The sequence below is a fragment of the Mustelus asterias genome, chromosome 12 (genome assembly GCF_964213995.1).
Source record: "Mustelus asterias chromosome 12, sMusAst1.hap1.1, whole genome shotgun sequence".
Taxonomy (NCBI): domain Eukaryota; kingdom Metazoa; phylum Chordata; class Chondrichthyes; order Carcharhiniformes; family Triakidae; genus Mustelus; species Mustelus asterias.
The window spans coordinates 37,889,659-37,905,107 of NC_135812.1; the positions used below are offsets into that span (position 1 = coordinate 37,889,659).

General features: G+C 41.5%; 1 protein-coding gene across 3 annotated transcripts in view; it reads left to right on the forward strand.

Moving 5' to 3' along the window:
* The window catches only part of baz1b (bromodomain adjacent to zinc finger domain, 1B), a 74,873-nt gene extending 63,593 nt beyond the window's left edge, over positions 1-11,280 (forward strand). For all 3 annotated transcript variants that reach the window (XM_078225073.1, XM_078225075.1, XM_078225076.1), the window contains 2 exons: positions 2,801-2,907; positions 7,877-11,280. In XM_078225073.1, coding sequence (XP_078081199.1) covers positions 2,801-2,907; positions 7,877-8,321 — 552 coding nt within the window. In that variant the 3' untranslated portion in view covers positions 8,322-11,280. The remainder of the gene's footprint in view (positions 1-2,800; positions 2,908-7,876) is intronic.
* Positions 11,281-15,449: the final 4,169 nt, after the last annotated feature.

Below are 15,449 nucleotides of genomic sequence, written 5' to 3' on the forward strand. Positions count from 1 at the left end.
GTTAAATTGTTGTTGTTACTAGGCAGATCCATGATAAATTAAAAGTGCACGGTAAAAAGAAAAGGATTAGTGAAGACAAATATCTTAAATGGGAGAATTTATAATGGAGAACAAGAAATGGAAGAACAAATCAACAGCTACTTTAGTTCTGTCTTCATGGAAGAGGACACAAATAACTTTTCAGAAATGCTAGTGAGGAGGAGGAATTGAGGGAAATGAATATTATTGAAAAAAGTAGTACTAGATAAATTAATGGGAATGAAAACTGATAAGTCCCCAGGGTCTGATAATCTACGTCCCAGGGTACTAAAGTAGGCTGCCATGGAAATAGTGGATCCATTGGCTGTCATCGTAAATTCTGGAAGAGACTGGCAGATTGGAGGGTAGCAAATGTAACCCCGCTTTCTAAAAAAGGGATGAGGGGAGAAAACAGGGAATTATAGACCAGTAGTCTGACCACAATAGCAAAAACATGCTGGAGTCTACTTCAAAGGATGTTATAACTGGACACTTCAGGAGTAGGCAAAGTCAACATGGATTTATGAAAGTGAAATCATGTTTGACAAGCCTACTGGATTTTTTGAGGACATAACCAATAGAATAAATAAGGATAACCAGTGGATGTGGTATTTTTGAATTTTCAAAAAGCTTTTGATAAAGTCCCACATCAGAGGTTAGTGAGTAAAATTAAAGCGCATGGGATTGGGGTAATATATTATCATGGATTGAAAATTTGTTAGCAGGCGGGAAACAGAGCAGGAATAAATGAGATTTTTTCAGAGTGAGTTCTGCGGGGATCAATGCTTGGGCCCCAGCTACTCACTATGCATATTAATGATTTTAGATGAAGGAACCAAATTGAATATTTCCAAGTTTGCTGATGAGACAGACCTAGGTAGGAATGTGAGTGGTGAGGGGAATGTTAAGAGCGTTCAAGGTGATTTAGACAATTTGAGTGAGTAGACAAATGGCAGATGCTGTATAATGGATAAATGTGAAGTTATCCACTTTGGACAGAGAAACAGAATGACAGAGTATTATTTAAATAGTGATAGATCGGGAAATGTTGACATATGAAGGGACATGGGTGTCCTTGTACACCAGTCACTGAAAGCAAGAATTCAGGTACAACAAACAGCTAAGAAAGCAAACCGTATGTTGGCCTTCATTGCAAGAGGACTTGGGTACAGCAGCAAGGATGTCTGGTGAGATCAGACCTGGAATATTGTGTACAGTTTTGGTCTCCTTACCTATCAAAGGATACACTTGCCATGCAGGGTGTGCAGCAAAGGTTCACCAGACTGATTCCTGGGATGGCAGGATTGTTATACGAGGAGAGATTAGGTTGACAAGACCTGTATTTCCTGGAGTTTTTAGAAGAATGAGGAGGAGCTCGTTGAAATGTATAAAATTCTGGCGGAATGGATAGATTGTATACAGGGCTGATGCTCTCCCTGGCTGGGGAGTCTAGAATAAAGGGTCACAGGCTCAGTATATAGGGTAGGCCATTTTGGACTGAGGTGGGGAGAAATTTCTTCATGCAGAGGACAGTGAACCTGTGAAATTCTCTACCATAGAAGGCTGTGGATGCCAAATCACTGAATATATTTAAGAAGGAAATAGATTTCTAGACACCAAAGATATCAAGAAGCAAAAGGAGAGAGGAATATGGCATTGAGATAGTGGATCAGCCAAGATCATATTGAATGGTGGAGCAGGCTTGAGGGATTGAATGACGTATTGCTCCTATTTTCTATGTTTCAACTGTCCCATTTGGAATTAATTGACACCATTCTTGCTAATTTTAGAATTTGACTCCTTGGTTTTTTGGCCCATGTTGCATTTGGTGTCTGAAATCCTGCAATGTGACATGAAGCACAGAGCAAGAAAATTACATTACTTTTGCAGATTGTGTACAATCTCCCTTTTCTTGATGTCTGATCAACCCATTAATCCCTAGAAGGGATAAACAATCCCTGTTCCCCAAAATTAATAAAGATGTCCTGAATATTCATCAGTTTTCACATTTCCTTTACTCTACCCCATATCTGATGCATGTTATGTATAAATCTGAGACTTCACTCTGGCTCCCAACAACAAAGGAGCCGGTGGGGATACTCTCAATTCCGCAACTTGTGTTTACCTTTATAGGCATGTTATAAAATTTACTTTTAGACTTTTAAATTCATTTACGCTAATCTCAAATGATGTCCCTTTTAGAACCTGCAAGAAACTGAGCTTTACAGCAGTCTGCCACAGTACCAAATACTGTCACACAACTTTGACTGGACTATTAGTAAAATACATACATTACAAAATGTAAAACCAAGGATTATAGTTAGTGAGCTGTGATATCATATGAAATGTTAATGATTGTGACCTCTATCTGTCGGAATAGGATCTGTGATAATCTGTTGCTCAGTAAGTTTAATCACTGTGTAGCCAAATGTGAGCTAGTCGTGTAGGATTTAATCCTGTCTGTGCTGAGTTAACTGATCTCTGAGACAGTAGAAGTGATTCTGTACCTGGCCTGAATAATCTTGGGCTAGTGGGAAAATTAACCACGGATGCCGTCACTGATCATTAGCCAGGGACCCCTGCTGAAATAGTGCTGTATGGACAAAGGTGAAGATAGGATCTGATATGACTGGCATCCTTACTGGAGAGAATAATAGGGTGAGGTACCAGGAAGAGAAAACCAAAGTAAAAACTGCTATTCTGATTATTTGAATTTTTATGAGAAAGCAAAATATTGAAACATAGTTGCGTTCCTAATCACTGATTTTTTTTGTGCCTGTAGATGCAACAAAGAACAAAATACAAGTCACGGAGATTAAACCTGGAACTGGCAAAATGTGAAGAAATCCTGAACAAATTAATCAGATCCAGATATAGTTGGCCCTTCAGGTGAGGAGAAAAAAGTCACTTTGCACCTTGTAGGGGTGTCTTTACTCCTTGTATAGATTGGACAGGACAAATAAAAATTGGCAAAAGTAGTTCTGAAAATAACTTTGTGGAAAACATTTGAGACCGTTTTCTAGTGGACGGCACAGTGGTTAGCACTGCTGCCTCAGCTCCAGAGACCCTGGTTCGATTCCCAGCTTGGGTCACTGCCTGTGCAGAGTCTGCACATTCTCCCCGTGTCTGCGTGGGTTTCCTCCGGGTGCTCCGGTTTCCTCCCACAGTCAGAAAGACGTACTGGTTGGGTGCATTGGCCATGCTAAATTCTCCCCCGGTGTACTCAAAACAGGTGCCGGACTGGGGGATTTTCACAGTAATTTCATTGCAGTGTGAATGTAAGCCTACTTGTGACACTAATAAATAAACATTAAAACTTCAGCACAATATCTCAAAAGAACCAACGAGGAAAGCTGTTTCAGATGTAATGTATGAGACAGAGCTAATTAATCTTGCAGTTCAAAGATTCACTCAGAGTGATCATAATATGATAGAATTTCACTTGAGTGATGCGGTTAAGTCTGAAACAAGGATTTTGAATTTAAACAAAGGCTGTTATGTAAGTATTAGGGGCAAATTCACAAAGGTAAATTGGGAAATTAGATTTTAAAAATTGGTAGTAAATGAGCAATGGTGAACATTTAATTGTGGCTTACTGGAGAAATTAAGGATTGTATTAAATTGCAAGGTTATAATGTTGCCAAAAATGGTAGTAGTTTCCCATCTACCCCATAGCTTTCAACTCCCTTGTCAATCAAGAATCTATCTAACTTGGCCTTAAAAATATTCAATGACCCTGCCTCCACTGCTCTCTGGGGAAGAAAATTCCAAAGATGAATGGCCCTCTTCTCCTCATCTCCACCTTATTTTGAAGCTGTGCTCCCTAGTCTTAGCCTCTCCCACAAGGGGAAACATTCTCTCAACATCCACCCAGTCAAACCCCCTTAAGATCTTATATGTTTCAGTAGAATCATACTTCATTCTTCTAAACCCGAATGGGCCTAACCTTTCCTCAGAAGATAACCCCTACATCCTCGGAATTAGTTGAGTGAACCTTCGCTGAACAGCTTCCAAAGCAATTGTCATTTCTTGAAAAAGGATACTTAAACTGTAAATAGTATTCCAAATATAGTCTCGCCAAACCCCTGCACATGTGTGCAAAACTTTTCTACTTTTTATTCCATTCTTCTTGCAATAAATGACAATATTCCATTTGCTTTTCTAATCACTTGCTGTACCCGTCTACTAATTTTGTGTGATCCATATACCAGGACACCCAAATCCCTCTGTACCACAGAGCTCTGCAATCTCTCTCCATTTAAATAATCAGTTTTTCTATTTTTCCTGGCAAAGTGGAAAAGTTCACATTTTCTCCTATACTTCATCTACCAAATTTTTGTCCATTCACTTAACCTATACATACCCCCTTGCAGACTCTTCACAACTTATTATTCTACCTATCTTTGTGTAATCGGCAAATTTAGTAACCATACATTCGGTCCCTTCATCCAAGTCATTGATATAGATTATAAATAGTTGAGGCCCCAGCACTGGTCCTTGTGGCACTCCACTTGTACATTTTGCCAACCTGAAAATGACCCATTTTTCCCTGCTTCCTGTTGGCTAACCAATCTTCTGTCCATGCTAATATGTTACACCCTACCCCATGCACTCTTATGATGTGGCACTTTGTCAAATGCTTTTTGGATCTACGGGTTCCCCTTTGGAACTCTTATAAATTAGTCAAACATGATTTCCCTTTCACAAAACCATGTTGACTCTGCCTGGTTCCATTAAGATTTTCTATGTGCCATGTTGTAATCTTGTTAATAGTAGCATTTTCCCTCTGATAGATATTAAGACAAATGGCCTGTAATTTCTTTCTTTCTATCTTTCTTCAACAGAGGAGTTACATTTGCTATTTTCCAATCTGATGGACCTTTCTGGAATCTAGGGTACTTTGGAAAATTGCAACCAATGCATCTAACTCTGCAGCCACTTTTTTTAAGACCTTGGGACGAAGTCCATCAAGTCCTGGGGATTTATCAGCCTTTAGTTAGAAACATAGAAAAACTACAGCACAAAACAGGCCCTTCGGCCCCACAAGTTGTGTTGAACATATCCCTACCTTTTAGGCCTACCTATAACCCTCCATCCTATTAAGTCCCATGTACTCATCCAGGAGTCTCTTAAAAGACCCTATTGAGTTTGCCTCCACCACCACTGACGGCAGCCGATTCCACTCGCCCACCACCCTCTGTGTGACAAACTTACCCCCAGCACCTTAAACCTGTATCCTCTCGTAGCAGCCATTTCCACCCTGGGAAAAAGCCTCTGAGAGTCCACCCGATCTATGCCTCTCAACATCTTATATACCTCTATTAGGTCTCCAGAAAAGACCGAGCTTCCTCAGCCTATCCTCATAAGGCATGCCACTCAATCCAGACAACATCCTTGTAAATCTCCTCTGCACCCTTTCAATCTTTTCCACATCCTTCCTGTAATGAGGTGACTAGAACTGAGCACAGTACTCCAAGTGGGGTCTGACGAGGGTCTTATATAGCTGCATCATTATCCCCGGACTCCTAAACTCAATCCCTCGATTGATAAAGGCCAGCACACCATACGCCTTCTTAACCACCTCCTCCACCTGCGGGGCTGATTTTAGAGTCCTATGGACCCGGACCCCAAGGTCCTTCTGATCCTCTACAGTACTAAGAGTCTTTCCCTTTATATTGTACTCCTTCATCCCATTTGACCTGCCAAAATGGACCACTACGCATTTATCTGGGTTGAAGTCCATCTGCCACTTCTCCGCCCAGCCTTGCATCCTATCTATGTCCCTCTGTAACTTCTGACATCCCTCCAGACTATCCACAACCCCACCAACCTTCGTGGCGTCGGAAAACTTACCAACCCATCCCTCCACTTCCTCATCCAGGTCATTTATGAAAATGATAAACAGCAAGGGTCCCAGAACAGATCCCTGGGGCACACCACTGGTGACCGACCTCCATTTAGAAAAAGACCCATCTATACACACTCTCTGCTTCCTTTGGGCAAGCCAGTTCTGGATCCACAGGGCAGCAGCCCCTTGGATCCCATGCCCTCTCACTTTTTCGAGAAGCCTCGCATGGGGGACCTTATCGAACGCCTTGCTAAAATCCATATAAACCACATCTACCGCTTTCCCTTCGTCAGTGTGTTTAGGCACATTTTCGAAGAACTCCACCAGGCTCGTAAGGCACGATTTGCCTTTGACAAAGCCTTGCTGAGTATTCTTGAGCATACTAAACCTCTCTAAATGCTCATAAATCCTGTCCCTCAGGATCTTCTCCATCAGCTTACCAACCACTGAGGTTAGACTCACCGGTCGGTAATTTCCTGGGCTATCCCTATTCCCCTTCTTGAAAATATGAACCACATCCGCAATCCTCCGGCACCTCCCCCGTCTCCATCGATGACGCAAAGATCATCGCCAGAGGCTCTGCAATCTCTTCCCTCGCCTCCCACAGTAACCTGGGGTACATCCCATCTGAACCCGGCAACTTATATATGTTGATGCCATTCAAAGATTCCAGCACAACCTCTTTGTTAAAGTCCACATACTCAATCTTTTCAGTCCACCGCAAGCCCGCAGTATATCCACCCAGGTCCTTCTCCTCTGTAAAGATCATAAGATCATAAGACATAGGAGCGGAAGTAAGGCCATTCGGCCCATCGGGTCCACTCCACCATTCAATCATGGTTGATTTCAACTCCATTTACCCGCTCTCTCCCCATAGCCCTTAATTCCTCGAGAAATCAAGAATTTATCAATTTCTGTCTTGAAGACGCTCAACGTCTCGGCCTCCACAGCCCTCTGTGGCAATGAATTCCACAGACCCACCACTCTCTGGCTGAAGAAATTTCTCCTCATCTCTGTTCTAAAGTGACTCCCTTTTATTCTAAGGCTGTGCCCCCGCGTCCTAGTCTCCCCTGTTAATGGAAACAACTTCCCTACGTCCATCCTATCTAAGCCGTTCATTATCTTGTAAGTTTCTATCAGATCTCCCCTCAACCTCCTAAACTCCAATGAATATAATCCCACGATCCTCAGACGTTCATCGTATGTCAGGCCTACCATTCCTGGGATCATCCGTGTGAATCTCCGCTGGACCCGCTCCAGTGCCAGTATGTCCTTCCTGAGGTGTGGGGCCCAAAATTGCTCACAGTACTCCAAATGGGGCCTAACCAGTGCTTTATAAAGCCTCAGAAGTACATCCCTGCTTTTGTATTCCAAGCCTCTTGAGATAAATGACAACATTACATTTGCTTTCTTAATTACGGACTCAACCTGCAAGTTTACCTTTAGAGAATCCTGGACTAGGACTCCCAAGTCCCTTTGCACTTTAGCATTATGAATTTTGTCACCGTTTAGAAAATAGTCCATGCCTCTATTCTTTTTTCCAAAGTGTACGACCTCGCACTTGCCCACGTTGAATTTCATCAGCCACTTCTTGGACCACTCTCCTAAACTGTCTAAATCTTTCTGCAGCCTCCCCACCTCCTCAATAAAAACCGAGGCAAAATACTCATTAAGCACCTGATAGTTTTCCCAAAATCCTTTTTCTGTTGATTGTAATTGTTAAAATCCTCCCTCCCTTTTACCTCTTAATTTATACATATTTCAAGGATGTTATTTGTACCTTCTGCACTGAAGACAGAAGCAAAATATCTGTTCAACGCTTTCGCCATTTCTTTATTTCTGTTTGTTCCCAGACTCTGTCTAGAGGACCCACATTCCAGAGGATTGTAATCTGATGTGTGATCAGTCCAGTGTAGAATTTCCACTAAAACCAAGTGAATTTGATAGAAATAGTTGTTGCTTTTTTTCTGTTCAGAGCTAAAGTTAATACATTGCTTTCCCCTTTTCCAGAGAGCCTGTGACAACTGATGAAGCAGAAGATTATTTTGAAAAAATTACCAAATCTATGGACTTGCAGACCATGCAAAGCAAATGTTTGTGCAGTACCTACAAAACAGTCGAAGAATTTCTTGAGGACATTAAATTGGTGTTTAACAACGCAGAACTGTATAATCAGGAGGGTAGCCAGGTCCTTATCTGTGTGGAAAAAACAGAACGTTGCTTCATTGACATGATGCAAAAACATCTTCCCAACTACAGCTACAAACGAGGCAAACCACGAAAGAGTATCCAGAAACGGAAAAGACTGGTACAGGTAGAGCTAGAAGAGGAAGAAGAGGAGGTGGTGGAAGATGAGGAGGAAGAGGAGGAAGAAGAAGAAGATGGCGATGAGTATGATGACAGTGAGGCAGAATCAAGTGAACATTCCATCCCACCGCGCAAACGCCGGAAGTGAATTGGGAATAGCTGAGCTTTCTGAATAATGGATGTAGTAATTATTTTGGAAACTGCAGACATGTTTGTACTTTAAATGTTTACGCTGACTGATTTAAAATACTGGATCAAATACAAAACTTCAACCTTACCTGAACATTTTCATAGGAATATAAAAAGGTTGAAATCAAAAGCTCTTACAGATTTTTTTAAAAATCCCTTGTTGGATTGAGAGAACCGGTGGGACAGAGGCTGAAAGTTCCTATTTTAGAAATGGTTGTGAAATTAAGACCACAGACTAGGAGCTCTGTAGTACTGATTTGATCACCACAGTGTAGAACTTTCACAAAAGTTTCTGTCCCTTGGTATCTGTTTTCAGCACAGACTCTTTCTTTCTTGTTCATCTTTGCTGTAGAGATGATCAATACAGGGAATTAGACAAGCCCCTAGCTGGTCAGCCCTTGGCCCATTCTAACGATGCTGATCTGCTGGAGAGAGTGTACAATGAATGGAAATTCCAGCTGATTCGCAGGCCAAGGCATTTCACAGACAGTGCCAGATGACACATACATTGCACCACCAGCATCTGTTTTATCCAGCTGTGTTTTTGGTTTGACCATATGATTGAATATGTGCAAAATTATTTCACATGATTAATTCACACAATATTGTAAATGTACAGTTCTTTGTTATAACGAGATCCTTCCAAGGGAGAACCCCTGCCCTCAAATGTTTGGCATCTGAAGCAATCAGTTGAGTTTTTCATAGGAGCCACCAGCCATCTTGTAATTTTTGTCACCTGATTGATTAACAGTGGTCTAGAAGCAGCTAATTACCTGATGAACATGTCGAATCTGGTGGGGGAAGTTTCGTTCCGAGTCAACTGACTTTCAAAACTGAAGTATGATCAGTTCCACCTGCAGTGTGTATTGGGGGTTGGTTTGTGTCCTTAGACCATCTGTCCTGGATTACCTGAAGGTCCAACCAAATGAATGCTCAATCCATTGTGTCTCTAGTCACTGATGAGAAAAGATTATATTTTGCCTCCATGCACTCTGATGCAGGGTAACAGCACCCAGACTTAATGAAGATGTTCTACCATGTCTCTCACCTGTTGGCTGCCGCCAATTCTGCATTTGACATGCAAGGTTCTCATTTGGTCTGCCCATTCCTGTTGACCAAATAGTTCTCGTGAGACACCATTAGATTTTTAAACTGAAGAATTGTAAAATACTCCTTTTTGTGCGGAGATTTGTACAGTGCGTACGGATGTGTAGATCTAACCAGATTAAGATTCTTGTGCTTCAAGTTGTCAAAGAAATTGCGTGGCACAACTTGAATTTGTTTCCATCTGCCTCTTTGTTACTGTAGTTTGTATAAATAACTCTTTATTATTTGAGTATTTGTGAGCAACAAGTCCTTCAAAGTCCTTTTCACATCTGCAGTTTTTTCTTGGGAGGGAGAGGGAAGGAAAGCACTGATCTAAAATTTTCTTTCTTTTTATGTGGGTTTCCCCCTCTTTCCACTTGGCGTTTTCTCACCCTTCCCAGTCACTCTCAGTTGTGTAGGTAAGTGATGTAGAATAAAACAGTGGAATTTTGACATTGTATATTTTCCCAAGTGTCTGTGGTAGTTGTTTGGCGAGGGCTATGCTTGTATTAAAAACATTTTTGGACTTTTAAATAAAAACAATTATGTTTAAAACTTTGCATAAAAAATGGGTTATCTGTCAATGTTGTCAAGTAGTCATTTTGGATCTTGGACATTTGTTTAAAGAGTGACTGGTTGAAGACTGAAACTGTTTTCATTGGCTGGTAAGGTTTGAATATTTCTGGCCGTTCTAGATGGACTTTGCTTCTTGAGTTTATCAATATATCTCTGATCTTTGAATGCAAGTCCGGGTGATCTTTCCAGGCTTGCTTCCTCACTCCCTATGCTCACCCTTCAAGAACTCGCCCTGCATCTTATTCTCATGCTTACTCTCTCCTCTCTGGTATGTCTGTTTTCCCCTCTTCCCCCTGCTCTCTTCTGGCATGTGCTTTCATTTATAGTTTCTCTGTCTGCTGTTATCTTCTATGGATGTAGTATGTTTCTGTCATGATGTGCATTTGTCCTTCTATTAATTGAGTGTGTATGCGAGTGCCTTTCTGTTGGGGGACAGTGCATTTTGTGATCTTTTATTGTCTGTATATAGCTACCCCTCTGTGTTTGCAATCAGACCCCCATGTATGTTCTGTCTGTAATATGGGAATGCTGCAAAAAGGCCAGCTGCCCTCTGTCCTCTTTCTTCTCTTCACCCCTGTTGAATATGGCACCTGTGACTTCTGTAATTGAGTTCTTCTGCAATTCAACAGTGAGCACACTTCAGAAGTGCTTCATTGGTGTATTTGGTGCTATAGTACCTTACTTCAAAGAAAATTTAAAAAAATTTTAAGAGTAGAATGCAGATTTATGCTTGATTCCTTCCAGGCAATTGAAGCCATGCTCAGCTATGAGGGATATCCAGACGAGGGTATCTGCAACCCTGGACTTTGATTACCCTTGTTTTTATGACTCTGCACCATTAACTCTTATAATTTAATCTCTCCTACCTTCTGCGCTGTCATGGACCTTCCCTTTTTATTCTTTTCCTACTCTCTCTCTCTCTGACACTTGCTTAAAACCTACTAAATCTCTTGACTTCTCCCAGTTCTGATGACAGGCCATCAATATGAAATGTTAACATTCCCCTCTGCTCTCTGATCTGTGTATTTGCAGCACATTCTGATTTTCTTTCAGCATCTAATATTTTACTTTGGTATTTCATTGAACTTGGTTCACAGCTTTGGTCCAGAGGGTAGTGGTTTAGCCTCAATATTTTCATTGAAGACATTGGTAACCCACAGGCCTTAAACAGATGGTTGTCATAAATTCTGAATACAGGCCTTGAGCAGATTGTTGTCATAAATTCTGAAAACAAAATATTAAATTTATTGCATATTATATCTTAATCTATCAGCTCTGAACTAATTACATCAAATTTTTTCTTGAATTAAGAAATGCAAGAGCTCAAATCATAACGTGTCTCCTCCCCCCGCCTCCCAACAAACCACCAGTCAAGAAATTTCCAGACTTGTAATTTCCTTTTGAATGTGCCAATTCTCACACTCTGAAAGAGTTTGCCTGCCTTCTGTAGTTTTATTCGCTTAGTTATCAGCTAAGAAAATATGTACCACTTCCTGGAGATGAAATATACAGGTAAGCATTCTACCTTGAGATAACCATTTAACCTCTACCCACATGGATTGAAGTTTGCTCTGTACCCACTTCCACTCAGCAAAACACCTAGAGTTTGTTCCACTGGATTTTGTTTTATTCAATCATGGGATATGGGTGTCGCTGCTGGCCAGCATTTATTGCCCATCCCTGGTTGCCCTTGAGAGGGCAGTTGAGAGTCAACCATCGCTGTAGTGATATCCTAATGGAACTGTCTGCTAATTACTGGAGCTGCTCACACCCCTCCTCTGCCACTTGGGACAATGTAAATGCTGCCCATCAAGTTACGTAGCAAAAATCATAGTTTTACTGTGCATTTATTACTTGCATGGCAATATTTTTTATATTAAATCAATCCATTATTTAAAAATGTCATTTGACACCTTTTCAGATCATTGACCTTTTTTCTAAACATTTCCCTTATGATTTCAGTGACACATGGTGTGATCAACTACACAACCACGGTGTACAATTGCTTTTGCTTTAGCAATTTTTTGTACCACAATGTAAGATGAGACTACAAACTTTTCATCAAGAATGTTGTGGATTTCATCACTCCCTTGTACTGACCAGTTCCTTAGCCTGTTAATTAAAAAATGAATGTTCCTTATATATTTGATGCTTGGTAATAAAATACCTTTGGAAGGTTCAAAAGATTCATTGGATAGTACATGCACAGAAATTGCACACTAGTTGAGGTGTATCATGACTTCCAATACAAAGAAAATCAAAAATCCTCACAGTCTGAGGATTCAAGGTCGACTAGGACGGAGGTGAGGAGACATTTCTTCACCCAAAGAGTGGTGAGGCTGTGGAATTCATTACCACAGGAAGTAGTTGATGTCAAAACATTGAATGTACCCAAGAGGCGGCTGGATATAGCCCTTGGGGCACATGGGATCAAAGGTTATGGGGAAAAAGCAGGATTAGGCTATTAAGTTAGACAATCAGCCATGATCGTAATGAATGGCGGAGCAGGCTCAAAGGGCCAAATGGCCGCCTCCTATCTTCTATGTGAACTTCAAGAAGCTATTTTTGTTTTTCCTCAATTTTGTAGGGTTAATGGTGACTTTACATTTTTTAACCACACCTTCATGTCCTCCATATTCTTCAGCTGTTTTGCTTGAACTTGATGAAGTAAGTTCTGTATCATCATTGTCGGTTGGAAGTTGATGGTTGCATTAAAAAACGTCTGTAGCAAGTATCTGACATTGATGTTGTTCCTGCTGTAATAACTGTGAGCATAGGACTAAAGTAAGAACAAAATTGTGTCCATTTGCTGTCCAAGCACTGTTCCAGATCATTAAGCATTTGCTCCACAGGAAATGAACCAGGAACAACAAACGCTTAAATCGATTGTCTGAATTACAGATGGTGCCATGAGTCTTATGCTAGGCCAAGTCTACCTCTTGTTCTCTGTTGAATACTTTCTGTAAAGTTCTTGTGTTCCAACCCACAAATGAATGTTTTATCTCCCAGAAAAGATGTTCCATCTTAATTTCTTTAAATAGTGGACACCTGATTGTGGATATGGCAATAAGAACAGCTTTTAACCCTTGCAGTTTTGTGACTAAAGTAGTCACAAATGATCTTGGGTTGATATTATGTGTGCCTTTGCCTGATGCTTTGGACATGGATCAAAGCTGGGAAGAGTCCCATCCAGCGTCTGCTTTTTAACTAACAGAGCTTTTTAACTAGCCTAGAATATGAGTGGATAACTGGAAGAAAGTGTACAATCTTTTAACAATTCTTTTTACTAAAGCAAGCATATCCTGCTTCACAAATTAGAAGTTGCACATTTCTGGGATAATTTGCATCAGGAGGCAAGATGGGCATTTGGTTTTAATGACTACATCATGAGTAAAAGACTCATCGTCTTTAATTTGGACACTGGAATTTCGAAGGCAAACCAAGCAGTGAAATTTCTGACTTAGCAGTGTCAAAGGTTAACAGATAGGATATGCTAATGCATGATGTAATTGATGTTGTAAATGATGGGAGGGAGGTATCGGTGGTGGAGGGGGGGGGGGGGGGAGGGAGGTATCGGCGACGGGGGGCGACAGTGAGGAGAACTGGGCCCTTCCTCTCCCCCAGTGAGTGGGTTTTTCACAGCAAGAACACTTGGAGAAAGAGGGAATGTCATGGACTGACAATGGGATCTCTTACCTTCCTCACACAATCTGCCAGCATAACTCGGTAAGCAGAGGCAAGTGAAAGAATTGATCCCATCGACACAAGTTGCTCCGTTTTCACAAGGGCTGGAATGGCATTCGTCAATATCTGGGGAAAAAAATCTTTATGGAAAATCTTTAGTGCCAACCCATGCCTGAGTGAATAACACTCTCACCTCGGAGCTGGAATGTTTGTCGGTTCAGGCCCCACTCGAGTGCAGCACCGCAGATTCCCTGCAGTGCAGAAGGAGGCCATTCGGCCCATTGTGTCTGCACTGACTCTCTTGAAGAGTATCCCACCAAGGCCCACCCCAGAGCCTATGCCCATAACCCAATGCATTTAGCATAGCCAGTCCACCTGGCCCGCGCATCTTTGGACTGTGGGAGAGGGCCGGAGCACCCGGGAGGAAACCCACGCAGACACAGCAAGAGATGATCAGAGGATTAGATAGGGTGGATAGTGAGAGCCTTTTTCCTCGGATGGTGATGGCTAACACTCGAGGACATAGCTTTAAATTGAGGGGTGATAGATATAGGACAGATGTTAGAGGTAGGTTCTTTACTTAGAGAGTAGTAAGGGCGTGGAATGCCCTGCCTGCAGCAGTAGTGGACTCGTCAACATTAAGAGCATTCAAGTGGTTATTGGATAAGCATATGGATGATATTGGAATAGTGTAGGTTAGATGGGCTTTAGATTGGTTTCACTGGTCGGCGCAACATCGAGGGCCGAAGGGCCTGTACTGCGCTGTTATGTTCTATGATGTACCACTGACATCGGTCAGTCATGCATTAGTCTTGAGAGAGAGTGTGAAATTGTACCTAGAAGCAGCGTGCCTACTTTAACCTGTTTCGAGGTATTACTATTGAACAAGTATCAAGCAGCTGGAAGCATATCTACATCTGTCTAAGATGCAAGTCCCACACCAAGAGCCTAAAACTGAAAGCCACAATCTCAGAACATTTGCAATTGAAAGGTAACGTCTCCCTCATTCCAAAGCTGCCAGCTGGTTTTCGCCCCTGGGATGTGGCCATTGCTGGCCAGGCCAGCTTTTATTGCTCATTCATATTCACCTTTTTTGTTACAAAAATATGTTTTATTTGTAAAATATCTGAAACAGAGTCCTGTGTCACAGAGCTGCTTGGGATGAACCTCGACAAAAACACCCCATCTCTCTCCACCTTCTTTGCAAAGGCACATTCCACAAGGAGATGGACAATGGTCTCTTTCCCTATTACAACCATCTGGATAGCAACATGCATATGGTGTGAGACTCTGGGCATGTAGGAAGGATCTGACCGGCAGAGCCTTTTTCACCACCAGCCAAGCTAGGTCTTAGTACTTGTTAGCCTTCAAAAGGTATTGATGAGCCACCTTCTTGAATGAAACAATATGTCTTGCTCAGCATTTCAGGGGCATTCAAGGGTCAACACATTACTGTGGATCTGGAGTAATATATAAGCCAATATGGGTAGAGCAGCTTCCTTTACCTGAAGGATATTAGTGAAGCAGATGGGTTCTTGTGACAATCCAGTATGTTCATGGTACTGGTGATGATTAATGAATAATACTAGTTATTTTTTTAAAAGCTTTATTTTAATAAATTTAAATTCCTAAACTCTAATGGTCGGATTTGAACTTATTTCTGCAGCTCATTTACCCATAACTACTTCCTTACTATACCTTGGGAATAATCTGTATTTGAAGAGCACCGTCCAGTTGTACT